Source organism: Lepus europaeus, chromosome 10 (assembly GCF_033115175.1).
Source record: "Lepus europaeus isolate LE1 chromosome 10, mLepTim1.pri, whole genome shotgun sequence".
NCBI classification, from domain to species: Eukaryota; Metazoa; Chordata; class Mammalia; order Lagomorpha; family Leporidae; genus Lepus; species Lepus europaeus.
In genome coordinates, this window is record NC_084836.1 from 6,897,079 (window position 1) to 6,924,617 (window position 27,539).

General features: G+C 46.6%; 2 protein-coding genes across 5 annotated transcripts in view; both read left to right on the forward strand.

Annotated features, from left to right (window-relative positions):
• Positions 1-12,609, forward strand: part of ST13 (ST13 Hsp70 interacting protein) — a 34,706-nt gene extending 22,097 nt beyond the window's left edge. Inside the window, exons 9-12 of the mRNA XM_062202795.1 lie at positions 2,093-2,209; positions 3,690-3,738; positions 8,692-8,825; positions 10,954-12,609. Of these exons, the coding sequence (XP_062058779.1) occupies positions 2,093-2,209; positions 3,690-3,738; positions 8,692-8,825; positions 10,954-11,082 (429 nt within the window). The 3' untranslated portion in view covers positions 11,083-12,609. The remainder of the gene's footprint in view (positions 1-2,092; positions 2,210-3,689; positions 3,739-8,691; positions 8,826-10,953) is intronic.
• Positions 12,610-18,126: 5,517 nt separating this feature from the next.
• SLC25A17 (solute carrier family 25 member 17) overlaps positions 18,127-27,539 on the forward strand; it is a 90,356-nt gene continuing 80,943 nt past the window's right edge. Inside the window, exon 1 of one of the 4 annotated variants that reach the window (XM_062202797.1) lies at positions 18,127-18,292. In XM_062202797.1, coding sequence (XP_062058781.1) covers positions 18,239-18,292 — 54 coding nt within the window. In that variant the 5' untranslated portion in view covers positions 18,127-18,238. Of the gene's footprint in view, positions 18,293-22,564; positions 22,713-27,539 lie in introns of those variants that run through there. The other 3 variants (XM_062202798.1, XM_062202800.1, XM_062202796.1) reach the window with 3 other exon arrangements.

Below are 27,539 nucleotides of genomic sequence, written 5' to 3' on the forward strand. Positions count from 1 at the left end.
TGCATGCTGTCCTTTCTTGTGCTGTATGGTAGAGTGGCTGCTGTGAGACCACAGTGTAATTACAACCAAAAAGTCAGAAATGAAAGACTGTCTGGTTACAACAAGGACAGGAAGGGAAAAAATCTACAAAATGTGACCCTAGGTTTGAGTCTGGGCTGTCCTTACATACTTTGAAGGTATATTCGTCCACTTTGAAGTTCTGTTTCAACCTTGTAAAAATACTGAGTCCAAAAACTAGAGCAACTTTTTTTTTTTTTTAACCACTCTGCCTTATGCTTGTTAAAGGTTTGGGTTTCATGCTTTTAGAGGTTTATTTATTTGAAAGGCAGAATTAGAGAGCAAGAGGGGGAGGGAGCTTCTGAATACTAGTTCACTCCCCAAATGGCCACAGTAGTCGAAGCCAGGAGCCTGGAACTCCATCTGGGTCTCCCAGGTGTTGCAGGGATCCAAGCACTTGGGTCATCTTTTATTACTGCCTAGGCCTGTTAGCAGGGAGTTGGATCAGATGTGGAGCAGCCAGGGGTTGCAGTGCCCATATGGGATGTCAGCATTGCAGGCATCTGTGTACCTGTTGTGCACAGTGCAAACCCCTAGAACATTCTATTTTAAGATGATCTCTATCTAAATTAGTTAAAATTATTTTTATAAGTATACATGGTAAATCCTTCGGCTTTGTTGGAAGTTACACTTCCAGGAATTTGTTCCCAAAGGTTTTAGCACAGTGGAAGTCTTAGTGAATTAACTTATTGCCACTGGAGACTTCAGTTGATTTTCTTTTCCTTCTCATAACAAGGCTAAGTCAGCCAGGTTGTACAAGATACTCCAGAATGGAAGGCTCTTAATAATAATTCAAACGAGCTAAAAGAACAACTGAGTAAAGTCCCTTACAGTTATTTTATTCTCCTAATAAATGAGAGATCCACAGCACTCCATACAATATACTAATGCCTTTTATATGTGTTTACATATGTTTTCCTTAATCCCCATAGGGATTTGATAAGAGTATGTGTGTGTCTTCCTCTGTTTTATGGAGCAGCAAGACTGGCAGATAGCTGTGTCTCCAATCTCCGCCTTCTCATGGCAGAATCACTGATGATCACTTCTGCAGCACTGGGCTATAACTTCTGCACCCATAACACTATGCAGCTGGTAGAAACTGTCAGCAAGTGTTGTCTTGCTATTTGAATTTGCTAATGTTGAGTGAGCATAGTTAACTTGTTTGATAATCTTTGTCTCTGACTTCACATTCTAGAATCTTTTTAACAATGCTTTGTACAGTTGAGATTGGTCTTGTTAAAGCCTAAGTTTGTATCAAGTGGTTTTCTTTTTTTCCCCCTTAGTTTTTTTTTCTCCTTTGTTTGTTTATTTTTAAAATTTACTTACTTGAAAGGCAGAGTTACAGAGAGTGAGATGTCTTCCATCTGCTAGTTCACTCCCCAAATGGCCCCAGTGGCCAGAGTTGGGTCAGTCCAAAGCCAGGAGCCAGGGTACTTCCCAAGACAGCCCTGTGGGTACAGGGGCCCAAGTTCTTGAGCCATTCCTTTGCTGCTTTCCTAGTCACATTACCAGAGAACTGGATCAGAAGTGGAGCAGCTAGGACTCAAACCAGTACCCATGAGTGTGGGATGCCAGCACCACTTTACCTGTTACACCAGAGGACCAGTCCCCAGAAAAGGAATCTTTTTTTTTTTTTTTTTGTATGTGTTTTTTTTTTTCCAAAGATGTATTTAATTATTTGAAAGGCAGAGAGGAAGGTGTCTTCCATCTGCTGGTTCACTCCCCCAGATGGCTGCAATGGCTGGAGCTGAGCCTATACGAAGCCAGGAACCAGGAGCTTCTTCCAGGTCTCCCACATGGGTTCAGGGGCCCAAGCACTTGGACCATCTTCTGCTTTCCCATAGCAGAGAGCTAGATTGGAAATGGAGCAGCCAGGACTTAAACCAGCGCGCATATGGAATGCCGGCACTGCAGGCAACAGCTTTACCTGCTACGCCACAGCACCGGCCCCCAGAAAAGGAACTCTTACCAAAGCTGTCAGTTGACCTTACTACTTTTGGAGCAGACTTAATTTTCTATGGCTCTTTCTATCTAGGCCCAGAAAATTGCAGAACATCGGAGAAAGTATGAGCGAAAACGTGAAGAACGAGAGATCAAAGAAAGAATGGAAAGAGTTAAGAAGGCTCGAGAAGAGCATGAGCGAGCCCAGAGGGTAACGTTTCTGGAGTTTAGCTGTGATGGAAAGGCAGATGCAGTAGACGTGGAGCTTTCAGGATACTGTTTTGAGTCCTTGCTCCTGTATTTAATGCAGACTGCAGTTCTGTAGAGTGAGGATACTACTTAAAAGTCTTTCTCTTAACTGTGTCTGGTTTCTGTGGAGATATTTTTAAATCTTCAGATTTTAAATGAACTTGTATTTTACCATCTTAAATTCTTGTTCATGTTCATCTAAAATCAGGAATTCTTCCTGGTCAAGTAATTAAAAATTTGGCAATAGTATTTGTTTTTTTGAGAATGCTTGCCTTATGAGTTTCATGATTTCTCCTGTTCCAACTATAGGTTCATAGGTATTAAAAATAGATTTCATATGTTTAGTTATAAAGTCCTGTTGTATATAGAAATTACAAAAAGGATTATCCCCAATCCCTTTGTAATATTGTTCCTGCTCTTAAATTGCTGCCAGTTTTTGCCTGTATTTACTTTCTAGGTTTATTCTATCAATTTTCACTTATGTGTTTCTAGCGTTGTTGAATGAAAGATGTAATGCTGTAGTATAATTTCATAACATTAACACCTAGGTTTTTTTATTTTATTTATTTTTTAGATTTTTATTTGTTTGACAGGTAGAATTATAGACAGTGAGAGAGAAAGAGAGACAGAAAGGTCTTCCTTCCATTGGTTCACCCCCACAAATGGCTGCAACGGCCGGTACTGCACCAGCCAGGAGCCAGGTGCTTCTTCCTGGTCTCCCATGCAGGTGCAGGGGCCCAAGCACCTGGGCCAACCTCCACTGCCTTCCCAGGCCACAGCAGAGAGCTGGACTGGAAGAGGAGCAACCGAGACTAGAACCCGGCACCCATATAGGATGCCGGTGTCGCAGGTGGAGGATTACCCTAGTGAGCCACAGTGCCAGCACCGTTTTTTTATTTATTAAACATCATTTTTTATTTTTAAGGTTATGGTTTGTAATCTTTAAAGTAATTTTTATGTTTAGCTCGTTAATAGTATTATATTTGGCTGTGGGGTAAGTTTTTATCCTCCCTTTTGTCTTTATAAAACGCCAAAAACAAATCTGTAAAGTTTCTTAGAGTTTTGTTAGGGAAAATGTAGAAAAGATGAACATCTGATACAAATGTCATAGCAGTCTTAGTAATAAGTCTTGTCCTTTAGTTTGACGTTTTAAAAATATGAAGTTTAAAATTTTACAGGGCATATCATTACTGTAAATTACTTCTCCAGTTTTGTTCATTTTCTAGGGTAAAGTACTCTCCCTAAAATCACTGCTCATTAATACTCAATGTGGACCTAATCAGAAAATTTATTATTCAGTATTGTGAATTGAAATGTGTTATTCTTGTTAAGTCCTTTACTAGCTTATTTTACAACTTTTTAAAGAGATTTTTGATAGATATGTTAAGGGAGGACATCACTTTTTCTCTTACTATGTAATTTATTTCTTTTTTGTATTAAAGGAGGAAGAAGCCAGACGACAATCAGGAGCTCAGTATGGCTCTTTTCCAGGTACATTTAAAGAAAAATTAAGGCTGTTACTGTTGTAAATAATTTTTTTAAAGATTTATTTATTTGAAAGAGTTACACAGAGAAAGAGAGGCAGAGAGAGGTTGGTCATTCCATCGGCTGGTTCACTCCCCAGTTGGCTGTAACGGCTGGAGCTGCGCTGATCCGAAGCAAGGAGCTTCTTCCAGGTCTCCCATGCAAATGCAGGGCCCCAAGGGCTTGGGCCATCTTCTGCTGCTTTCCCAGGGCACAGCAGAGAGCTGGACTGGAAGTGGAGCAGCCGGGTCTTGAACTAGCACTCAAATAGGATGCCAGCACTGCAGGCAGCGGCTTTACGCGCTATGCTGCAGCTCTGGCCCTGTAAATAATTAAGATGTATTCTGATTTGGAGATGGAGCAAAAGAGAGTAGAGTAATCTAAATTCAAATGTATTTGGTAACATAAGTTCCTAGAACACTAGCAAGGTTTGTTTCCATTAGAAACTTTATGTTAGTGAGACTAGTGTTTTCTTCCCTTTCAAACAACAGTTTGAGTTGTATTAAATTGCGAGGGAGACTTCCCATCTGCTTGTTTACTCCACAAATGCCCACAATGGCTGGGGCTGGCCAAGGAGAAGAGCCACTATCTCTGATGTGAATGACAGGGACCCAGTTACTGCAGCCATCACCACCACCTCCCAGAGTCTGCATTAGCAGGAAGTTGGAGTTAGAAGCCTGAAATGGATTTTGAATCCCTGTGGTCTGACAGGGAATACAGACATCTTTTTTTTCTTTTTCTTTTTCTTTTTTTTAATTTTTTATTTGACAGGGAGAGTTAGACAGTGAGACAGACAGAGAGAAAGGTCTTCCTTCCGTTGGTTCACTCCCCAAATGGCCTCAATGGCCAGAGCTGCACTGATCTGAAGCCAGGAGCCAGGTTCTTCCTCCCAGTCTCCCATGTGGGTGCAGGACCCAAGCACTTGGGCCATCCTCTACTGCCCTCCCGGGCCACAGCAGAGAGCTGGACTGGAAGAGGAGCAACTGGGACTAGAACCTGGCGCCCATATGGGATGCCAGCGCCACAGGCGGAGGATTAACCAAGTGAGCCATGGCGCCATCTCCAGAATACGGACATCTTAACCAGTCTTAACTGCTTGCCCCTGCATTCTATACTTTTTATTATTTATGGGAGCTTGAACAATGTGTTTTATTATATGTAAATAAATAAGTTGTTATGGTGTAATTAAGTATTTCTGCACTGGATAATGGAATTTTTGCTGCTTTATACAGTGATATTCATGAAGATAGTGCACTGGATAGAATGGGAATTCTGTTAAAAAATACTTTTTTTAAGATTTATTTACTTATTTGAAAGGCATACCAACAGAGAGATGTTTCTTTTTTTTTTTTTTTTTTTTTTTTTTTTCCCCTTTTTTTTGACAGGTAGTTCTAGACAGTGAGAGAGAAAGAGACAGAAAGATATTCCCACTGTTGCTTCACTCCCCAAATGGCCGCTACGGCCGGTGCTGCGCCGATCCGAAGCCAGGAGCCAGGTGCCTCCTCCTGGTCTCCCATGCGGGTGCAGGGCCCAAGCACTTGGGCCATCCTCCACTGCCCTCCCGGGCCACAGCAGAGAGCTGGCCTGGAAGAGGAGCAACTGGGACTAGAACCGGCACCCATATGGGATGCCAGCACTGCAGGCGGAGGATTAACCAAGTGAGCCACGGCGCTGGCCCCAGAGAGATGTTTCATCCTGTGGTTCACTCCTCAAATGGCCACAATACTCAGGGCTGAAACAGGTCAAAGCTAGGAACTAAAAGCTCCATCTGGCTCTCTCTTGGGTATGGTTAGGCCCAAGTATGTGGACCATCTTTCATTGGTTTCTCAGACACAGTAGGTGCTGGATGAGAAGCAGAGCAGCTGGGGCTGAAACCAGTGCTCATGGATAGATACTGGCATCGCAGGCAGCAGCTTCACCTGCTGTGCCACAAAACAGGCCCCTGATGCTGTTTTAAGAAAAGGCAAGAAAATAAATTTTAGTTCCTAGCTTATTTCTTATTTAAAATAGAAATAATCTTATTGTCAAGTACCTTTGTTTTTAAAAAATGACCACTAGGGTTGAGTGTTTGGTGACACAGCAGTTAAGAAGCCACTAGTGATGTCCACATCCCGTATCTGAGGGCCTGGGTTCAAGTTTTGGCTCCCTTTCTGACCCCAGCTTCCTGCTCATGCGCACCTTGGGAGGCAGCTGTGATGACTGAAGTACTTGGGTCCCTGCTACACATGAGTTCTGGGCTCCTGGCTACCCCAGCTGTTGTGGCCATTTAGGATGTTTGTCTTAATGTCGTTGCCCACCCCAGTCCTACTCGGCTTTCAAGTAAAAGGAAAATTGTTGAAAACAATTCCAAACAATTGTGGAATAGTACTAGAGATGATTGTTATGTACTTTTTATTATCAAGATTTAAAAAACCTTGAACTGCTTGTTTAACAGTAGGAATTAATTTTTCAAAGCCTGCAGTCAGTAGTCAGTAGGTAATCCTGAAGTTGTTTTCAGGTCTGCCTAGATTTCATTCACTTTTGACAGTTACAGGCATGTGTGAATTATTGTGGAGCCTGGTGTAAATGACTGTATTACTGTGACACTACATACATGTGGTAGTTGTTGATCTTGCAGAATACATTAGTATTACTTGTCTTTCCCTTCAGGATGCCCCTATATTTAGCATAATGAATTCCAGAATATTGCCAATGGAGATGCACGTTTATGGTAGTAAAGAAATAGAACGGGAAATAATTTGGGTTTATTATCTGACTATACTGGAAGAATTAAATACTGTTTATTAGAACAGTGTCTGTAAAGAAAAAGTGGGTTTCTACTTTCATTTCCGAAATGTTGATTATCATTGGGAAAAATGAGAAATCCACAAATTTCATAAAAAGCATTTTAGGTAGTTCTTGAAGGAATAACTGCTCTGCAGTGGATATAGTCAGAATTTAAAGTAAACTTGTATGAATTATCTTTAAAAAGGATACTGTTCAAAAATGAGGAGTATGTACTGGCATCTCATATGGGCGCCAGTTCTAGTCCTGGCTACTACTCTTCGATCCAGCTCTCTGCTGTGGCCTGGGAGGGCAGTAGAGGATGGCCAAGTGCTTGGGCCCCAGCACCCATGTGGGGAGACCATGAAGAAGCACCTGGCTCCTGGCTTCAGATTGGCACAGCTCCGGCTTGTTAAGGCCATTTGGGGAGTGAACCAACGGAAGGAAGACCTTTTTCTCTGTCTCTCCCTCTCACTGTAACTCTACTTCTCAAATAAATAAATAAAAATCTTCAAAAAGGGGGCCCTTGGGCCAGCACTGTGGTATAGAAGATACAGCTGCTGTCTACAGTGCTAGTATCCCATATGGGCGCCGGTTCAACTCCTGGCTGCTCCACTTCCGATCCAGTTCTCTGCTGTGGCCTGGGAAAGCAAAAGATAGCCCAAGTCCTTGGGCCCCTGCACCCACATGGGAGACCTGGAAGAAGCTCCTGGCTCCTAGCTTTGAATCAGTGCAACTCCAATCATTCCATTGCAGCCATTTGGGGAGTGAACCAGTGGGTGGAAGACCTCCTTTCTCTCTCTTTTTCTCTCTCCCTCTCCTTCTCTCTGTGTAACTCTTTCAAGTAAAAATCTTAAAAATTGAGGAGTAGATATAAAAGATCAAGATGACTGACAATTTTACAGTTCAGAGGGACTGTTGCTTTTTTTAAAGATTTTTACTTATTTGAGAAGTAAGAGTTAATGACAGTGAGAGGGAGAGACAGAGAGGTCTTCAGTCTCCCAGTTCACTCCCCAAATGGCTACAATGGCTGGAACAGTGCCAATCCAAAGCCAGGAACCAGGAGCTGCTTCTAGGTCTCCCACATGGAGGCAGGTGCCCAAGCACTTGGGCCATATTCCACTGCTTTCCCAGGCCATAGCAGACAGCTGGATTGAAAGAGGAGCTGCCAGGACTCGAACCGGCACCCATATGGGATGCCAGCGCTGCAGGCAAAGTATTAACCTACTGTGCCACAGCACCAGCCCCTTGTTGCCTTCTTTAACATCATTTTGCTTGGCAGTTTTTTGGACAGGCAGAGTTAAAGACAGAGAAAGGTCTTCCTTCCGTTAGTTCACCCCCAAATGGCTGTCAGAGCTGGCACTGTGCCAGTCTGAAGCCAGGAGCCAGGTGCTTCTCCTGGTCTCCCATGCGGGTGCACCTGGGCCATCTTCCACTGCCCTCCCGGGCCACAGCATACAGCTGGACTGGAAGAGGAGTAACCGGGACAGAATCCAGTGCCCCAACCGGGACTAGAACCCGGGGTGCTGGCGCTGCAGGCTGAGGATTAGCCTAGTGAGCCACGGCGCCAGACTGTTTGGCAGTTTTATTAGGAAAACATGAATCCAGAAGGTTAGTAAAGTCTCATTTACAGCCTTATTTTTGAGAGAAAATTAGAAGTTAGAAATTCAGTGGCCCTTTGGTTCTCTATATGCGCCTGTGTGTGTGTGTCAGACTATTTGAGGAGTACGTTTGGTTTCTGTGCACTTTGGTTCTCTGTACCCATGTGTGTGTGTGTGTGTGTGTCAGACTGAGAGTGTGTTTGGTCTCTGTACACTTTGGTTCTCTGTACGCGTGTGTGTGTGTGTGTGTCAGACTGAGAGTGTGTCTGGTCTCTGTACACTTTGGTTCTCTGTACGCGTGTGTGTGTGTGTGTGTCAGACTGAGAGTGTGTCTGGTCTCTGTACACTTTGGTTCTCTGTACGCGTGTGTGTGTGTGTGTCAGACTGAGAGTGTGTCTGGTCTCTGTACACTTTGGTTCTCTGTACGCACGTGTGTGTGTGTGTCAGACTGAGAGTGTGTCTGGTCTCTGTACACTTTGGTTCTCTGTACGCACGTGTGTGTGTCAGGCTATTGGAGAGTACCTCTGGTCTCTGTACACTGTGATTATTCTTGCAGGTGGCTTTCCTGGGGGGATGCCTGGTAACTTTCCTGGAGGAATGCCTGGAATGGGAGGGGCCATGCCTGGAATGGCAGGAATGCCTGGCCTCAATGAAATCCTTAGTGATCCAGAGGTTCTTGCAGCCATGCAGGTAAGATCTTTGAACTTTATATTATATAAATATATAATTTTTTTTTGACAGGTAGAGTGGACAGTGAGAGAGAGAGCAAGGTCTTCCTTTGCCGTTGATTCACTCTCCAATGGCTGCCGTGGCCGGCGCGCCGTGGCCGGCGCACCGCGCTGATCTGATGGCAGGAGCCAGGTGCTTCCTCCTGGTCTCCCATGGGGTGCAGGGCCCAAGCACTTGGGCCATCCTCCACTGCCTTCCCGGGCTACAGCAGAGAGCTGGCCTGGAAGCGGGGCAACCGGGATAGAATCCAGCGCCCCAACCGGGACTAGAACCCGGTGTGCCGGCGCCGCAAGGCAGAGGATTAGCCTGTTGAGCCACGGCGCTGGCCTATTTTATATATTTTTTTAAAGATTTATTTATTTGAAAGGCACAGAGGCAGAGAGAGATCTTCCATCCACTGGTTCACTCCCCAAATGGCCATAACCACCAGAGCTGGGCTGATGAGGAGCCAGGAGCTTCTTACCTGCACTGAGGGTACAGGGGCCCAAGCACTCGGGCCGTCTTCTACTGCTTGCCCAGGTCATAGCAGAGAGCTGGATTGGAAGTAGAGCCAGCCAGGTCTTGAACTTGAGGCCATATGGGATGCTGGCACTCCAGGCAGCAGTTTTATGTGCTATGCCACAGTGCTGCTCTCCCTGTTATTATATTTAAGGTATTTCTTTGATAGTTCTTGGTGGAGTAGAGGTCATTCTCAGTCATTGTTGGTTTTCAGTTGTTGTTTTTAAGATTTATTTAAAAGAGTTACAGAGAGGGAAAGTCCACTGGTTCACTTCCCACATAGCTGCAAGGCCCTGGGGTTGGGCCAGGCCAAAGCGAGTTGCTTCCTCCAGGTCCCTCACATGGATGGCAAGTGCTCAAATTTTGGGCCATCCTCCACTGCTTTTCCCATGCCATTAGCAGAGAGCTAGATGGGAAGTGGAGCAGCTGAGAGTTGAATCAGCCTCCATATGGATGCTGGTGTTGTAGGTGGCAGCTTTACCCTCTTCGCTCAACGCCAGCCCCAGCCATTGTTTTCTTACCAGTTGCCAGATAGTTAATTTTGCAGGTGTGACAACTTCATTTTTTCAGAATGAGTAAGTTTTATTGTTTGTTTTAAAATTCTACTTTTTATTTATTTGAAAAGCAGAGTGACAGAGGAGGGAGAGAGAGGTCTTTGATCCACTGGTTCACTTCTCAGATGGCTGCAACAGCCAGGGCTGGGCCAGGCCAAAGCCAGGAGCCAGGAGCTTCTGCTAGTCTCCCACGTGGGTACAGGGCCCAAGCACTTGGGCTATCTTCTGCTTTCCCAGGTGCATTAGCAGGGAGTTATTTAGGAAGTAGAGCAGCACCTATATGGTGCTGCACCTATATGGTGCCAGTTCAGGTGGCGGCTTAACCCGCTGGCACACAGAGGTCGCCTCGAGTAGGTTAAATTGTTAAAAGTGGCTTATAGGAAGTCCAGTAATAGTGGGTAACTGCACCCATTTGTCTTCTTGCATCAAATTGGACATACTGTATTTTCATTTTCCAGTTCAAGTGGCACAGCTGAGCTTTACTGTTTTGAAGTATGCATTAATATTTATACCTCAGGAAGGTGCCTAACCCCCAGCTGATTTAACAATGATGGAATTGCACGTCTGAACAGCTGGCAATAGAATAATAAACCTGTTCCCCAAACAAGACACTTTTTAAAAATCTGAAAGAGAGGCTGGCGCTGTGGCTCACTAGGCTAATCCTCCGCCTGCGGCACCGGCACCCCAGGTTCTAGTCCCAGTTGGGGTGCCAGATACTAGTCCCAGTTGCTCCTCTTCCAGTCCAGCTCTCTGCTGTGGCCTAGGAGGGCAGTGGAGGATGGCCCAAGTCCTTGGGCCCTGCACCCGCATGGGAGACCAGGAGAAGCACCTGGCTCCTGGCTTCAGATTGTCACAGTGCCGGCCATGGCGGCCATTAGGGGAGTGAACCAATGGAAGGAAGACCTTTCTCTCTGTCTCTTTCTCACTGTCTATAACTCTTTCTCTCTCTCTCACTGTCTTCCTCTGCCTTTCAAAAAAAAAAAAAAAAAATCTAAACGAGAAACCAACTCTCCACCCCTCCCTCCTTTTTTTTTCAGGATCCAGAAGTTATGGTGGCTTTCCAGGATGTGGCCCAGAACCCTGCAAATATGTCGAAATACCAGAGTAACCCCAAGGTTATGAATCTTATCAGTAAATTGTCCGCCAAATTTGGAGGTCAAGCATAATGCTCTTCTGACAAAGCCCTTGCTGAAGGAAAAGCAGCCCAGATCACCTAATGGATGTCGCAATAATACAAACCAGTGTACCTCTGACCTTCTCATCAGAGAGCTGGGGTGCTTTGAAGATAATCCCTACCCCTCTGCACCAAATGCAGCTGAAACATTTGACAGTGGTTTGTCATTAGGGTATTCACTCAGATAATGTTTTCCTACTAGGAATTACAAACTTCAAACTTTTTAAACCTTAAAAATGTTTAAAACACATTAAAAAGGGTGTTAATTCCTCCATTTTTCTTTGCTAATCATTTTGAGTTTTTTTCCTTTGAATAATTGGGCGAGGAAGATACATAAGTACAGAAGATTTATTGCTCTAGTGTGAGTGAAATAAAGGTTAGTAGTTGGCAGCATATATAACTCATTTAAATAGATGAAGGTTTAGTTGGATACATGGTTACTGAGGCATTTTGATTTGTCCTTAAATGCTTTATTTTTCAAAAATAAAGTGATTTATTTCAATAAAACTTGGGACCACCAGTATTTCTGTAGGACCTGGGTAGGCACTGGAAGCACTTGGCAGGCAGCGGCAGTCTTACCATGTTTTACATGCCACGCACCCGTGAGCAGATTACACGGAAATCTCACACTGCGGTGAGGGGATAGTCTTTTGTAATGCTGCACTAGTGTTGGGCTACTTAGCTCTGTTCTTGTCCAATATATCAAATAAATGCTTCATATTATTTCCACAGATAAAATACAGGAGTACTTTTCTTGTTATATTTCTGTGTTTAAAATTAGCTTTCCTGATCAGAAACTTCCAAACTCTGTGTCCATTTTCTGTTTGTCATATTTTTCCTTATAATCATCTTGAGCTCAAGAAGATTTTTCACTAGCAACCGCACAACTGTCCTTATTTACATTGTAATTGTGCAAGCATATTTATGCTGGGTTTAATTTGATATGTAATATATACAGTGATTGTAGAGTAATGCCCTTAACAGCTGTGGTTTCATACTTGGCACAAGGTCACCTGGTGAAGTGATTTTCTGGCAAAATCTTTTTATCTGAAGACATTAGAAGAAGGGATCCCCTTGCGTATTCAGTCTATCACAGTTAAGAGTTCATCTTGTGGTATTCACCTCCATGTGTTGAAGAGTGTTAAGATTTGAATTACTTGATATGAGGGGAGTGTGATTTCTTGACCCATCGTCAAATTGTAACATAATTGAGAGCCAAAGTTATTCATGAGTTATTTCCTACGAGTGAGCCATTATCTTCCTATGCAAGCTTTTCCTTAAACAGTGCGACCATATTGCCACCTCTGCTTTCTCCCCTTCCTTCTGCAAAGATAAAATGAGAATAAATCCCATGGAGTACGTTTCTGAAATGGTACTCTTCTGACATCATACGTCTTTTCAGGTTCTTACTCCTTGCTGTTCAGAAGCAGACAGAAGTACATCTGTTAAGTTACTAAGAAAAACTTGTGTGCTGATAGAGCATGCTTTTTATAAATCTCTTAAAAACACTAAACTTGAATTTGGGTTTGCTGGTGTTTTTTTTGTTAATGTGTGTTCTTTCCTAAAACTTACAGTGTGTGCTGTGCTTAATTCAAGAGCGGTTTAATCTGGATTCCTTACTTGATTTTCTAAACTGTATATTACCTGAGTATATTCTAGTATTTCAATATCAGCATAAACAGATAAAAGTAAACTTGTTCTTCTGGAACTGTGTCATGTGCTTTCAGACTTCTAAATTCCACATATGTGAAATTGTCTTCAGTTCCATCAAGATTGTTACCACTTCTAAACCAAAGCAGAAACATTCCTTTCTTGTGCTACTGATGCTGTAAGTCAAGAAAAAGGGATATTTTTTCTACTTAAAATTACGGTTATTGGATATCTCTAGCTACATTAAAATACAGTTTCAAGCTGCTTGCTGACTTCCCTCCCCCCTTTTTTCCACATTGTCTATTTTATGTCTGCAGTGCTCATCTTAGGTTAGTTGCTAGGCATAGTAGGCTACAGATGAGGAAGTATTACCAAGAACCCCTCAGGAAACACTGGCTTTAGTAAAATAGCTGTTTGCTTTTCTTAGTGGTACCTGTCTAGAGTAGAGCAATTTTGCCTTAGTTGAGTGCGGTGACTGTTCCTCGCCACCGCCGGAGAATTAAGCAGGCTGCCGCAGCTTGCCTTGACCGAGGAGGGGAAAGTGCACCACTCACCACCCAGCCTTCCCCAAACCCGGTGTGGAGCCCAGTCAAGCAGGGTCTCACTTTATTGTAAAAGGGAGGTGTATATATAGCTGAGGTACAGAGCAGATGGTACAGAGTGGATGAGCAGGCAAGGGGTGGGGTGTTGTGATGCAAAAGGGTCTTAGTGACTCCTATTGTACCACCTTAATGATCCTTAGGCAGAAGCGCCCTGGGGCTGGGGTGTTTGCTACCAGGGAATTGAAACTTAAAGACAGGTTTTCAAATTCGAGGCAGGTTCAGGAAGTTCCTCTAGGCCTCCCCGGATTCAGCTTCCCCCACTGTTGAGAGGGTAGCTGATTCTGAGTCCAGAGCTGTTGGCTCTGGCGCTCTTCCTCCAACCCGAGGAAACAGGAGAGGTGGTTAGGACAGCTTCCAGGGCTGGAAGGTGGAATTAACATTTCATGATTTAGTTGAAAGGAAAGATGGGAAGTATGTAGTCCACAGTTGTGTGGTTATGTGGCCAACAACAACAACAAAAAAAAATTGGAAGAAAAGCCTTGGAATGACAGTCTGCCATACCAGCAATACTGGTGTGATGGTAAAGGAGAAACAATTTCCACGTTGCTGATAGCTAAAATTAAAGCACTTGAGTATGCACAGCTATAAAGCAGGTAGCAAACAGTCTATGCCAGGGACTATTTGCCATTCTTGTCTCAGCTGTGTTAATGACCAAGGGTAAGTACCCTACTGCCACTTCTCCATTTTATCAGTGAGTACTTGTAGCACTCAAGTCACCTGTGATAACATAGGTGAGCATTTGTGAAGCCTGGATTCCTGGATTCCTGGGCTGCTTGGTTCAGAGGTCTTTCTCTTAAACTCTTTAATCTTTTTTTTTTTTTTTTTGACAGGCCCAGTGGACAGTGAGAGACAGAAAGGTCTTCCTTTGCCACTGGTTCACCCTCCAATGGCCGCCGCGGTTGGCGCACCGCGCTGATCCGAAGGCAGGAGCCAGGTGCTTCTCCTGGTCTCCCATGGGGTGCAGGGCCCAAGGACCTGGGCCATCCTCCACTGCCTTCCCAGGCCACAGCAGAGAGCTGGCCTGGAAGAGGGGCAACCGGGACACAATCCGGCGCCTTGACCAGGACTAGAAAGGAGCCGTGGTGCCAGCTTTTTTTTTTTTTTTTTTTTTAAAGACATTTATTTTATTTGAAAGTCAGAGTTATACAAAGAGAGAGAGGTCTTCCATCCAATGGTTCACTCCCCAATTGGCTGCAACAGCCGGAGCTCACCGATCTTGAAGCCAGGAGGCAGGAGATTCCGCTGGGTTTCCCATGTGGGTGCAGGGGCCCAAGGACTTGGGCCATCTTCTACTGCTGTTCCAGGCCATAGCAGAGAGCAGGATTGGAAGTGGAGCAGCTGGGTCTCGAACTGGCGCCCATATGGGATGCTGGCGCTTCAGGCCAGGGCATTAACCCACTGAGCCACAGTGAGCCACAGCGCTGGCCCCTTCTAAGGTTGATTTTTGCTCAGTTGCAAACTAAAATGTGCATTTGGATTGGGTTAGACAAGAAGTATTACTCGTCTGCCTGTGCTGATACATACAGCTAACAGGTTTTTCTGATAGTAAGGGACCGATCGTATAATTCAAATGCACAGTCCATTTGCCTAGAAATAAGGAAAAAAAAAACATTCAAAAAATTATAGGAATTCTGAGTAACTTGGTGTATGTTAATATTTACAACCAATACAGTATACTTAGGGAGGGCATATGAATTCAGTTTGTGGAGGAAAATAGCCAAAAGTAAATAATAAATAGTAATAATTGTTAAACCTTTTTCTTTAGATTATTTTAAGGGAGGTTTAGAGACATTCTCCATCTGCTGGTTCACTCCCCAAATGGCTGCAACAGCTGGGACTGGGCAAGGCTGAAGCCAGGAGCCTGGAAGACCACACGTCTCACATGGTAGCAGAGGCCCACTATTTGGGCCATCTTCAGCTACTTTCCCAGGCACATTAGCAGGGAGCTAGATCAGAAGTGGAGTAATCACGACATGAACTAGCACTCATAGATGCCAGTGTGATAGGCTCTGGCTTAAACTGCTGGGCCACAATGTAGTCGGGCCCTTAAGCCTCCCCCCCCCCCCCCGCCCCTTTGCATACTTATTTGAAAGGAAGAATAAGGAGGAAGGAAGCAATAGACAAAATGAGGGGGGCATCTTCCAATCTACTGGTTCACTCCCCAAAAATGGCTGCAACAGCCAGCACTGGGCCAAGCAGAAGCCAGGAGCTCTAATCCATCACCTCCCACATGGGTGCACTTGGGGCACCATCTGCCTTGCAGAGTAGCCAGGACTCTTAAAATAGGGATGCTGGCATTGCTAAGCTTTTGCAAATTTAAACAATGGTATGTGATGTTTGGGAGAGCTTTAAAAATTTCAGCAATAATTTAGTGAGACCTTTTATAGAATGCTGGTGAGAGTGTAAATTGATGATTTTCTGCAAAGTTTAGCAACAATGAAAATTTTGATACGAAATAGTTTAAAAATTAGGGTCTGAGTATTGAATCTAGAGAAGTGAATAAATAATAGAAGTAAGTGTAATCTTGAGGAGCCAGGCATCATAAGTAATAGCCTAAGTTTTGAGGACGTTTTCGGATTGCAGTGTAGGTAACCTAACCACAGGCTGACATGGACGCAGCATAAACAAAATGCCAGTACTAAGTTTGTAACTGTATTGTCAGCATGAGTACATAGGATGGACCAAAATTTTCAGTATACTCCAATGTCAAAGGACTTGATACAGAGCCCTCAGTACATAATTAGGAGAACTATAATGGACGTGGAAGTGAATATTTGTTTAGAATGAGGAAGTGAGAATTCTCAAAAATAAGTGTCTCAGAGCTGGTGCTGTGGCATAGTAGGTTAAGCCTCCATCTGTGGCACTGGCATCCCATATGGGTGCTGGTTTGCGTCCTGGCTACTCCACTTCTGACCCAGCTCCCTGCTAATGGCCTGGGAAAGCAGTGGAAGATGGCCCAGGCGCTTGGGCCCTTGTACCCACATGAGAGACTTGGAAGAAGTTTTTGGCTCTTGGCTTTGGATTGGCCCAGCTCCAGCCAGTTGAGGCAATTTCAGAAGTGAATCAGGAGATGGAAGACCTCTCTGTCTCAAATTTTGAAAAAATATCAAACGTTGCAACTTTATATAGAGTTCTGTTCAATAGCTGATAAACCTATAAAATGAAATTTTCTTATTACTGCACTCTGTAGGATGATTTTTAAGATTTATTTATTCCAGGGTGTGCTGTGGCGTAGCAGGTAAAGCTGCCGCCTGCAGTGCCAGCATCCCTTTTGGGCACTGGTTCAAGCCCCGGCTGCTCCACTTCAGATCCAGCTCTCTGCTATAGCCTGGGAAAGCAGAAGAAAATGGCCCAAGTCCTTGGGTCCCTGCACCCACATGGGAGACTTGGAAGAAGCTCCTGGCTCCTGGCTTCAGACCTATGCAGCAGCTACGCCGTTTGCAGCCAATTGGGGAGTGAATAACCAGGGATGGAGCCAGGGGCCAGAAACTCCACGAAGGTCTTCCATGTGGGTAGCAGGGACTCAAGTACTGAAGTCATCACCTGCTGCCTCCCAGGGTGTTCATTAGTAGCAAGCTGGCATTAGAAACAGAGAAAGAGTCCTCAAATTTTACAGCCAACTAGCTTGTGTCTACCTTTCACTGCCAAAGTCATATCTCTGACTTCTTATCCTGTTATTCATGTCCTGGCCCCATGGCGTGCCAAAGGTTTCCCGGAGGCTGTATTATATCTAGTAGTAGTTGTCCGTGCAGAAGGCTACCATTAGGTGCCTGCCTTGTCGCATGTCAGGTACAGCCACCGCCTGCGACACCAACATCCTGTATGGGCCCCAGTTCAAGTCCCAGCTGCGCCACTTCTGATCCAGCTCCCTGGATTAGTGCCACAGAAAGCAGCGGAAGATGAACCAGGTTTTCTTGACCTCAGCCCTGGCCATGGTGGCCATTTTGGGAGTAAATGTGTGTGCGCATGCGCACGTGTCTCCTCTCTGAAACCCTGCCTTCCAAATAAATAAGTTATATACACTGAAGTTAACTGCGTCCCAGCTCCGCTCTCGTGAGCACCGCCGCACCACGTTGTTGAGCAGCTCTGCGGGAACGGGACGAGCGCAGACACCGAGGCCTGCTCCCGGGGCTCCCGGGGCTCAGTGGATGGAAGGCGGAGAGCGGGTTCTCCCGCAGTGGCCGGCGCTGGGCCTGCGGCCTCGTCAGGTTCTTGGTAGTGTGGCTGTTCACAACAGGTCTACACAAACTAGCCTGTCATCTCGTTAACCAGCGAGGTGGCCCGGTATCTGAGGAGGAGCCTGAGAAGCGAAATGGCTGCGGCTCCCTCAGGCTGTCTCTCGGCGCCCAACCCCGCGCTCCAGGGTTCCTCAGGACTTCCCAATCGACGACATCTTCCTCCCGGGCAGCACGTGACTTCAAAACCAGAAGAGACAAGGCCGAGTCCCGCGGAGCCTCCGTGTCGGCCGCCAGCATGTCCCTGGGGGCCAGTCCGGATTTCCGAGGTCCCCGGCTTTGGGCATTCAGTACAACGCCCAGCGGGCAGGTGCCCGGAGCCGGAGAGACAACGCCCACCTCGCCCGCGAACTACCCACGCCGGCGCCTCCCCGCCCCGCCCGGAAGGCGGGACCCGCGAGCCGCGCGGCCCCGCCCTGCGCACGCCGCGGGCCAATCAGCGCCCAGGGGCGTTCCCAGGCCCGCTTCCCTCCTCCGCGCGGCGCTCACGGGCCACAGGGGGCGCCTTGCGACCCGGAAGTGGTTTTCTGCAGGAGGCGGGCAGGGCTGAGGGGGTGGAGCTCGCGGCGCTCACGCCCCGGGCCACGGTGCTCTTTCCCCAACTCCGCCGGCTGCGGCGCCGGCGAGGAAAGTTTGTCCAGGTGTGCAGGGAGCCGCCCCGATGGCCTCCGTGCTGTCCTATGAGAGCCTGGTCCACGCCGTGGCGGGAGCCGTGGTGAGGCGGGGTCTTCACGCCCGGGGCGCGGGACTCGGGCCTCGCCCGCGTTGCGGCTGGGGGATGGGCGGAGAGGGCGATCCTGTGGGTTGGGGTCTGCAGCCCTGACTGTGGGATGGAGAGAACCAGGCCGTGGGTGGGAAGTCGTCGGGCGCACCAGGTCGGGGCCCGCTCTGGCCCCCGCCCTGGCCACGGCCTGGAGGCGCCGGGGGCCGTAGAGCGCCGTGAGGGTGCCGGCCCCAGGCCGTCGCGGGGTTCCGGGGGGCCGGCCTCGCCGCTTCCCAGGGGAGACCCGGGTCTGCAGTGTGCTTACGCGCTGGGTTGCCGCCTGGCCCGACTGGCACAGGAAACAGGGCTTTGTTCCTCTTAGATGAAGAGCAGGGTTGCGGCCCACCGCAGGTGCGCTGGGTCCTTGGCCGTCTGAGTGTCTGGGTTCCATTTACACCCCTCACCGTGAAACTTTCCATCCACTCTTGGCTCGACTAACTTTCCTCTGCCCGCGCTTTCTCCTGCCCTTGGCTAGCTGACGCTCCACGGAGAGCTCGCGTGCCCTGCGTGCCGCTCCGCGCGGAACCCCGGCTCCGCCCTCTGTTGGCTGTTGGCCTGTAAACCGCACTGCTCTACCTACAGTAAGGCACGGACGTGCCTGATTCAGAAGCCCTGGCTCCTTCGGTTCGCCCAGCGGAAGGGCACTGCGATGGACAGGCGCGGAGGCCTGTGTGTCTGCCGCGGAGGCCGACTGGCTTCAGGGACCGCATTGGATGAGACTGGCTCTGAGTGGGAGACAGGTGCCGGTGAACTTGGCGATTTACCTGGTCGGCACCGCAGCTGTTCTGTTGAGAGTAAAAGATAGGGAGCTAGGGATGTCAGGCCAGCGGTGCAGCTGGCTGGGGACCAGAATGGTAGCCTGAAGGCAGTGAGGAGTGATCGTTAACCTGGAGCGTATTCAGGAGGCAGAGGGTCTGGGGTGGGCTGGTTCACTCCAAGACTTCCTGACTTGAGCAGCTGAGGGATGGCGTTCCCATGTACTGAGATAGCCAAGGCTGTGAAAGAATAGGTGTGGCCAGAGTTTCGTCTTGGTTTTGGACTAGTTCAGTTCAAAAAGCCTAAGGGTAGTCACGAGATGAGATGAACTCACCGAAGACACGTGTACGAACTGGAAAAAAGCTCGGCGGCTGAGCCTTGGAGCAGCCCAGCCTCAGGAGGTAGGGGAGAAGTAAGATGGCACCAGCGAGACCAAGGACCAGGGCCGGGTCCAGGGAATGGTGTGAACCAGCTGGCCGGTCGCTATTTCTAGGTCAAGTAAGGTGAACACTGAGGGTCAGCCACTGGATTTACCGTGTTGGTGAGAAGACGAGTTTTGGTGGAATGATGGGTGAATTACTATAAAATGGGAAATTCTCTCTTCCTTCTCATGGTGAATGCTATCCACTCACCACCTTTACTGAGCACAGTCTGTGTGCCACGCCTTCTCCTAGGTGCTCGAAATGTAGTGCAACACCAGGCTTTGTCTTCATTCCAGTGAGGAAGTTGGACAACATATGAGTAAGCAAAGAGAAGTAAAATTATTTATATAATGTTAAGAAATCACATAGGGTTGGCAAACTTTTTAAGGGAGGAGACGGTAAATATTTTAGGCTTTGTCCCTGGCCTCATTCGTAGCTGCCCATCACGGCTATGGTGGTGTGAAAGTAGCCATAGACAGTAAGTGAATGAATGACCAATAAAACCCCATTTACAGAAACAGGTAGTAAATTGGATTTGGCTCAGAGGCTACAGTTTTCTGAGCTCTGTTATAGAGAGTGATTCAGAGTAGAGATGGATAAAGGTTGAAAATATATTTCTAGTTAACCTACAAAGATGTTTGGTTTCTTTTCTCCTTGCTACCTTTTTTTTTTCTCCTGTTAAATTTCACTTGAAATTATGCAGCTTGAATTTGATCCTTTTTTCCCTCCCATTAACTGTATTAGGTTATCTAATATATGTACATCTATAAGAGTATTTTTTTCTCTTCCTCTCAAGCGAGTACTGTCCCTAGCACAAACCTGAGTGAGACGCTGCTTTGTGTTTTGTTATAATTCTAAACTCACTCTGAAGAGTGTTTCTCAAGCTTTTTTTTTTTTTTTTTTTTTTGGCAAACATTTGTGTTAAAGTTAGACCATACCACAGAGGCCCTGTTTTCTTCTTGTTGCTACCCAAATGAAAAATTTCACCACAAAAAATGTAACAGTTGATGTGTGGTTAGTAAGAAAAATAGCATTGCATTTGATGGTATAAAATTCTGGTGATGATTGACGTCTAATACATTTCCTAAAGCTAATGTTCAGCCAAAGCTTAGAGAGGATCAGGGAGTGTCAGCTTAGCACAGTGGTTGAGAGCCTGTCTTACAGTCTTGACCGGGCCTCTCACTAGCTGTGTGATGTTGATGCCTGGAATGCTAATGATTAATCAGTACCTTTCGGGGGATTTCTTTTTTCTTATTTATATTTTTATATGTGTAATCTATATCTTAACTACATATAATCCAATAAATACTGACTTAAAAAATTCGAAGTCAGTGTGCTGGCATCCTGTGTCGGTATGCCCGTTCAAGTCTAGCTGCACTGCTTCCCATCCAGTTTTCTGCTAATAGCCCTGGGAGGCAGAGGAGATGACCCGAGTACCTGGGCCTCTGCTGCCCGTGCGGAAGACCGGGCTGGAGTCCCTGGCTTCTGGTTTCTGCCTGGCCCAGACCTAGCTGTTACGGCCATCTGGGGTGTGAACCGATGGGTAGAAGATTTCTGTCTCTCCCTCCCTCCCTTTGTGTCACTCTGTTTTACAAGTAAATTTTTTTTTTTTAATTCAAATAATAAAATGAGGGTTCTCCTTGATCCTTGGACCTCCTACGTCATTACCTTGTTATCCGGGGCCCAGGACATCTGTTTTTAACAACTGCATTACCCAGGCTTATGCAGAATCACTTTTTTCAGATGAAATTAGGCCTCATTCCCTTACTCTGCAGCTCATGCATTTTATGTTACACTGGATTTTTTACCAGACAGAAATCAAGTAAAAGGACACGTTCGTTTGCTATTGCAGGCCTTCTGGACATAAAGATCAATAAAAGAGTTTGTTCCCCAAGAAACTGTTAGTAAGTGTAGGGCAGAGTGTGGGCAGGGCCTCTGCTGGCACCAGGGAAGGATGGGGAGCTGTGCCTGTGAAGGTGGGAAGTCCACAGGGCTCGCACGTCGCTACCGGTATTGAAGGAGAAGTAAGCGCTCTGAGATAAATTAAGTAGGAGGGAGATGGAAGACTTTGGTCCTAACAGAAAGCAGTTCAGCGACCCTGATGTGTGCATCAGCCTCCAGGGGACTTCCCACGAGTCAGCATAGCATGTCAGTGGAAGGGAGTGAAGCTGCCTATGCAAAGGAGTTTGGGTTAAAGTTGATCAGATGCAAGGGCGAGCATTAAGACACTGCGTGGGCCCCTGCCACCCACGTGGGAGACATGGGTTGAGTTCGTGGTTCTTGGCATCAGCCTGGCCCAAGCCTGGCCATTGGTAGCCATTTAGGGAGTGAACCAGTAGATGGAAGATGTATCTCTCTCCCTCTCTCTCCCACCACTCCCACTCTCTAACTCTGCCATATAAATAAATAATAAGTATGTATTAAGAAAGAAGAAGTAGAGCTGGCACCGTGAGATGCGGATGTCTGAAGTGGCGCTTGCCCCGTTTACATTGCTTGTAACTCTTCTTGTAAACTACGAATTTGCCATGAGTTGATTGCGGGTTTGGCGTCACTCTGCCACTGTTAGTTCCCTGTGCTGTGCCTAGCTGCCTCCCTTTGAGTATTCTCCACCGTACTTGTCCCATTTTGTGCTCTGTAAATGTGGCCTCCCACAAGCCCGTTTTGAAGAAGCTGTGTAATCGCTCAGTTAAGTGTCTTCCCTGATGTCATTCACTGAGTCACAGATTAGAGATACAGTCCTATATTTCCAGATTCAGTTAACTCAAATTCTGGTTTGTAAAATGTGATTGTCTCCGAGGGTGATTTGTGTATGTTCATAGAATCAAGCAGCTTTTCTACTCTAACACAACTCGGCCCCCAGAATGGGTGCTGTTAACTTTGTTCACTGCTGTGTTTTCTGATTTTCTGTGCTGCTTATTTGCATTAATTTAATATTGAGTGTACTAATAGGTAGTATTTGGAATTCCTCAACATCTGTTAACACTTCTGTGTTCACATCTCACAACTTTGACAGGTAGAGAGTGAACATGTGGTTAAGAGTGTGGAGCCTGAGTTCAAATCTCCACTCGCCACCTACCGCGCGTGTGACTTTGGGAATGTCCTTAAAGCTCCCTTTGCCTCCGTTCCCTCATCTACAAAATGAGGATGGTGATTGGCACTCACTTCATGAGGCGGTTCCTGAGGCTCTCGAACAAGTACTTCTGCTCTCACCCAGAGAGAGGAAAGTGGAAAGAGGGACATTGAGTGTTTGATGGCACTTGTTGTGAGTTGATTGTAGGTATTTAAAAAAACTTTTTTAAAGATTTATTTGTTTTGAAAGAGTTACAGAGAGAAAGGGAGAGAGAGACACACGCACGCAGAGATTTTCTCTCTGCTGGCTTATTCCCCAGATGGCCACAATGGCCAGAGCTGGGCCAGACCAAAGCCAGGAGCATCATCTGAGTCTCCCACATGGGTGCAGGGGCCCAACCATTATGGCCATCTTCTGCCTTCCCAGGCACATTGCAGGTAGCTGGATTGGAAGTAGCGCAGCTGAAACACAAACTGGCATCCATATGGGATACTGATGTTGCAGAGAACAGCTGCTTTTTTTTATTTTTTTTAAAGATTGATTTATTTATTTGAGAGTCAGCATTATAGACAGAGAGAGGTCTTCCATGGGCTGGTTCACTTCCCAGATGGCCACAATAGCCAGAGCTGGCCAATCCGAACCCAGGAGCCAGGAGCCTCGAACCTCCTCTGGGTCTCCCTGGGTGCAGGGGCCCAAGCACTTGGGCCATCCTCCACTGCATTCCCATGCAATCAGCAGGGAGCTGGATCGGAAGTGGAGCAGCTAGGACTCAAACTGGTGCCCATATCTGGTGCTAGAGCCACAGGCAAGGAGCTTAACCTATGCCACCACGGCCCTGGTCCCACAGGCAGCAGCTTTACCTACTACGCCACAACACTGGCCCCTCCACCGTACTTTTTGTCCCATTTTTCCATCCCTTTGTTAGGCTCTGAATATCCTTGGATTTTTGGCAATCAAGTGACATTCATTATTAAGTATACACATCGTTTAGCCAAACTGAAGACAGCTGGCCACTAATCCTTATGGGAGCACTTTAAACAGTTTAAATATTCAGTTCCTTTTAAAAGTTATCCTTTCCATAGTTGACTCATCCAGAGTTTGAATCTGGTTGTTTGGATTCATGTAGAATTACCTTAATGGGAAAGATGTGTCTACATCTGAGGGCATCATGTTCCTTTGGTCTAGAAACTTAAAAAGGAAGTAGTTAGAAAAACATCTTTATTGTCTTCCTAGTCATAGATTGCTGAAATTAAAAAAAAAAAAAAAAAAAAAAAAAAAAACTTTTGCTTCCAGGGCTGGCACTGTCGGGCAGTGGGTTAAGCTGCGTCCTGCAGCGCACAGACATCCCATATGAGTGCCAGTTTGAGACCCGGCTACTCCACTTCCGATCCAGCTCCTTGCTAATGCATCTGGGGAAACAGCAGAAGATCATCCAAGTCCAGGTGCCCCTGCACCCACGTGGGAGACCCAGAGAGAGCTCCTGGCTCCTGGCTCTGGCCTGGCCCAGCCCCAACTGTTGCAGCCATTTTAGGAGTGAACCAGCAGATGGAAGATCTCTCAGACTGCCTTTCAAATATATAAAATAAATCTTATATTAAAAAAAAAAAAAAAAACAAGGGGCCTGGGCTGTTGTGTAGTGGGTAAAGCTCCCACCTGCAGTGCCAGCATCCTTTATTAGCACTGGTTCAAATCCTGGCTGCTCCACTTCTGATCCAGCTCTTTGCTGTGGCCTGGGAAAGCAGTAGAAGATGGCCCTGCACCCACACGGGAGACCCAGAAGAAGCTCTAGGCTCCTGGCTTTGGATTGGCCCAGCTCTGGCTGTTGTGGCCATTTCAGGAGTGAACCAGCGGATGGAAGACCTCTCTCTCTCTCTCTCTCTCTCTGCCTCTGCAACTCTGCCTTTCAAATAAGTAATTTTTTGACAGGCAGAGTTAGACAGTGAGAGAGAGAGACAGAGAGAAAGGTCTTCCTTTACCGTTGGTTCACCTCCCAAATGGCCACCACGGCCGGCGCGCTGCGCCAATCTGAAGCCAGGAGCCAGGTGCTTCTTCTGGTCTCCCATGCGGGGGCAGGGCCCAAGGACTTGGGCCATCCTCCACTGCCTTCCCGGGCCATAGCAGAGAGCTGGACTGGAAGAGGAGCAACCGGGACAGAATCCGGCACCCCAACCAGGACTAGAACCTGGGGTGCCAGTGCCGCAGGCGGAAGATTAGCCTAGTGAGCCATGGCGCCGGCCTCAGATAAATAAATTTTTGGGGAAAAAAAAAAAAGACCAGGTAGGAATACCTTCCTTATTGAGTTCTCATGAGAAGTTGATGTGGGGACGTTTGTGGAGAACCTAACATAGTGCCTGCAGTATTACAGTGAGACTATAATTAGTAATTTCTGTCTCAGGTATATTCTTGCAAATACAGTATTCATACCCAATTTTAGAAATTCAGTGAAATTGAAGTGTTTTCTTGGCTCGTGTGTCCAGTTCCATCCCTTCCTTCCTCAGAGCAGATGACCTCACCTTTTACACTGCATGGGATGAACCTTCTCACTTTTTCAGTTGTTCTTATTTCAGAATCACCTGCATTTGTTCCCTTTTTTTTTTTTTAATTTAAAATTATTTATTTATTTATTTGAGAGCTAGAGTTACAGACAGAGGTAGAGACAGAGAGAAAGGTCTTCCTTCCGTTGGTTCACTCCCCAAATGGCTGTAACAGCCAGAGCTGCGCCAATCTGAAGCCAGGAGCCTGGAGCTTCTTCCGGGTCTCCCATGTGGGTGCAGGGGCCCAAGCACTTGGGCCATCTTCCACAGCTTTCTCAGGCCGTCGCAGAGAGCTGGATTAGAAGAGGAGCAGCCGGGACACAAACTGGCACCCATGTGAGATGCCAAACCTGCAGGTGGAGGCTTAGCCCACTATGCCACAAAGCCCTCCTGTGTATCTTATGTTATGCTGGTCTCAGAAGAAAAACTGATACTCATTCAGTCTCTGCTTCGTTTGATCTTGGTCACCCCCTGCACCCCACCCTCATTTATCTTTTGGGACCTTGCTCCACTAATTTCCACCTCTTTGCTGTAGTTTTGTTTTTTTTTGTTGTTGTTTTTTTTTTTTTTTTGTAAGATTTATTTATTTATTTGAGAGGCAGAGTTAGAGAGAGTGAGGTCTCCCATCTGCTGGTTCACTCCCCAAATGGCTGCAACGGCCGGAGCTGCACCGATCCGAAGCCAGGAGCTTCTTCCAGGTCTCCCACATGGGTGCAGGGGCTCAAAGACTTGGGCCATCTTCTACTGCTTTTCCAAGCAGAGAGCTGGATTAGAAGTGGAGCAGCCGGGACATGAACTGGCGTCCACAAGGGATGCCAGCACTGCAGGCGGTGGCTTTACCCACTACACCACAGTGCTGGCCCCTCTGCTGTAGTTTTAATCTTTGTCCCACGTCTTCTTCCCTTCAGCCCTCAGGCATGCTCAGGCCTGTCCCATCAGGAGCATGCCAGTCTGGTTAGGAGACTGCCTTCTTCAGTCCTGCTCCTGCACTTCTCTTTGTACTAAGTCATTCAGAGGATGTCTGCATTTCCTGCCCCTCCTACTAGAACCATTGGAACTGGTCTTTCAGACATCATCCCCATCACCCCCACCCCACCCCACCCCCCACCCCCCGCATCCCCGACACCCTAGTCATCCACGTCACCCTAGTCACCCCCGTCACCCTAGTCACCCACGTCACCCTAGTCATCCCCCACGCCCTAACGACTGTCTACTGACGGTACTTTCTGACCTGATCTGATCTGTGTAGGAGTCGGCCCTTCTTACCTTTTTGAAGCTTCTTCAGGAAGAGCAGTTGTTATTATTTTCTACTAATAACAATTAGTCTTTTGGAATGAACTTCAGAAACTATTCATTTGAATCCCAATGCTAACAGATGCCATAAAAAGGACATTTAGGAACCAACATAAGTTGAATACCAACTGTGTACCTGTGGTTTGATGCTAGGTGTTTTCCATAATTCAGTTTTAACCACTCATGGCAACCTTGGTAGATATTGGTCCCAGAGTTACAAATGAGGAAGTTGAGGCATGGGGATTTGAAGTTACTTATGTATTTTATATAAAAATATTCTATATACATATAAATTATATATTATATATACATATAAATTATATGCATATATCATAGCTTGAATCTGAATCTAGGTTTGTTTTATCCCAAAGCCCATGACATTTCTATTAAACACTCAAATGTGTTATCCATAGGCCTTTAGTTTATATTTGTGTATGTCTGTAAGTGTTAGCTTGACTATTATGTCAGGAAAAGACTTATATTAACTGTCATTCAGCGGATAACATTTTTGAGTAAGAAAGTCACAGTAGGGGCCATGCTGTGGCACAGTGGGTTAAGCCACAGCCTGTAGCACACGGACATCCCGTATGGGTGCCGGTTTGAGTCCCTGCTGCTCCACTTCTGACCCAGCTTCCTGCTAATGGCCTTGGAAGGCAGTGTAAGATGGCCCAAGTTGGGGCCAGTACTGTGGTGCAGCAGCTTAAAGCCCTAGCCTGAAGCACCGGCATCCCATATGGGCGCTGGTTCTAGTCCCAGCTGCTCCACTTCCGATCTAACTCTCTGCTATGGCCTGGGAAAGCAGTAGAAGATGGCCCAAGTCCTTGGGCCCCTGCACCCATGTGGGAGACCCAGAAGAAGCTCCTGGCTCCTGGCTTCGGATTGGTGCAGCCCTGACTGTTGCAGCTATCTGGGGAATGAACCAGCGGATGGAAGACCACTCTCTCTGTCTCTACCTCTCTCTGGAACTCTGTCTTTCAAATAAATAAAATAATCTTTAAAAAAAGGTGGCCCAAGTGCTTAGGCCCCTGCACCCATATGGGAAACCAGGAAGAAGCTCTTGGCTCCTGGCTTCGAATTGGCCTAGCTCCAGCAGTTGCGGCCATCTGGGGAGTGAACCAGCGGAT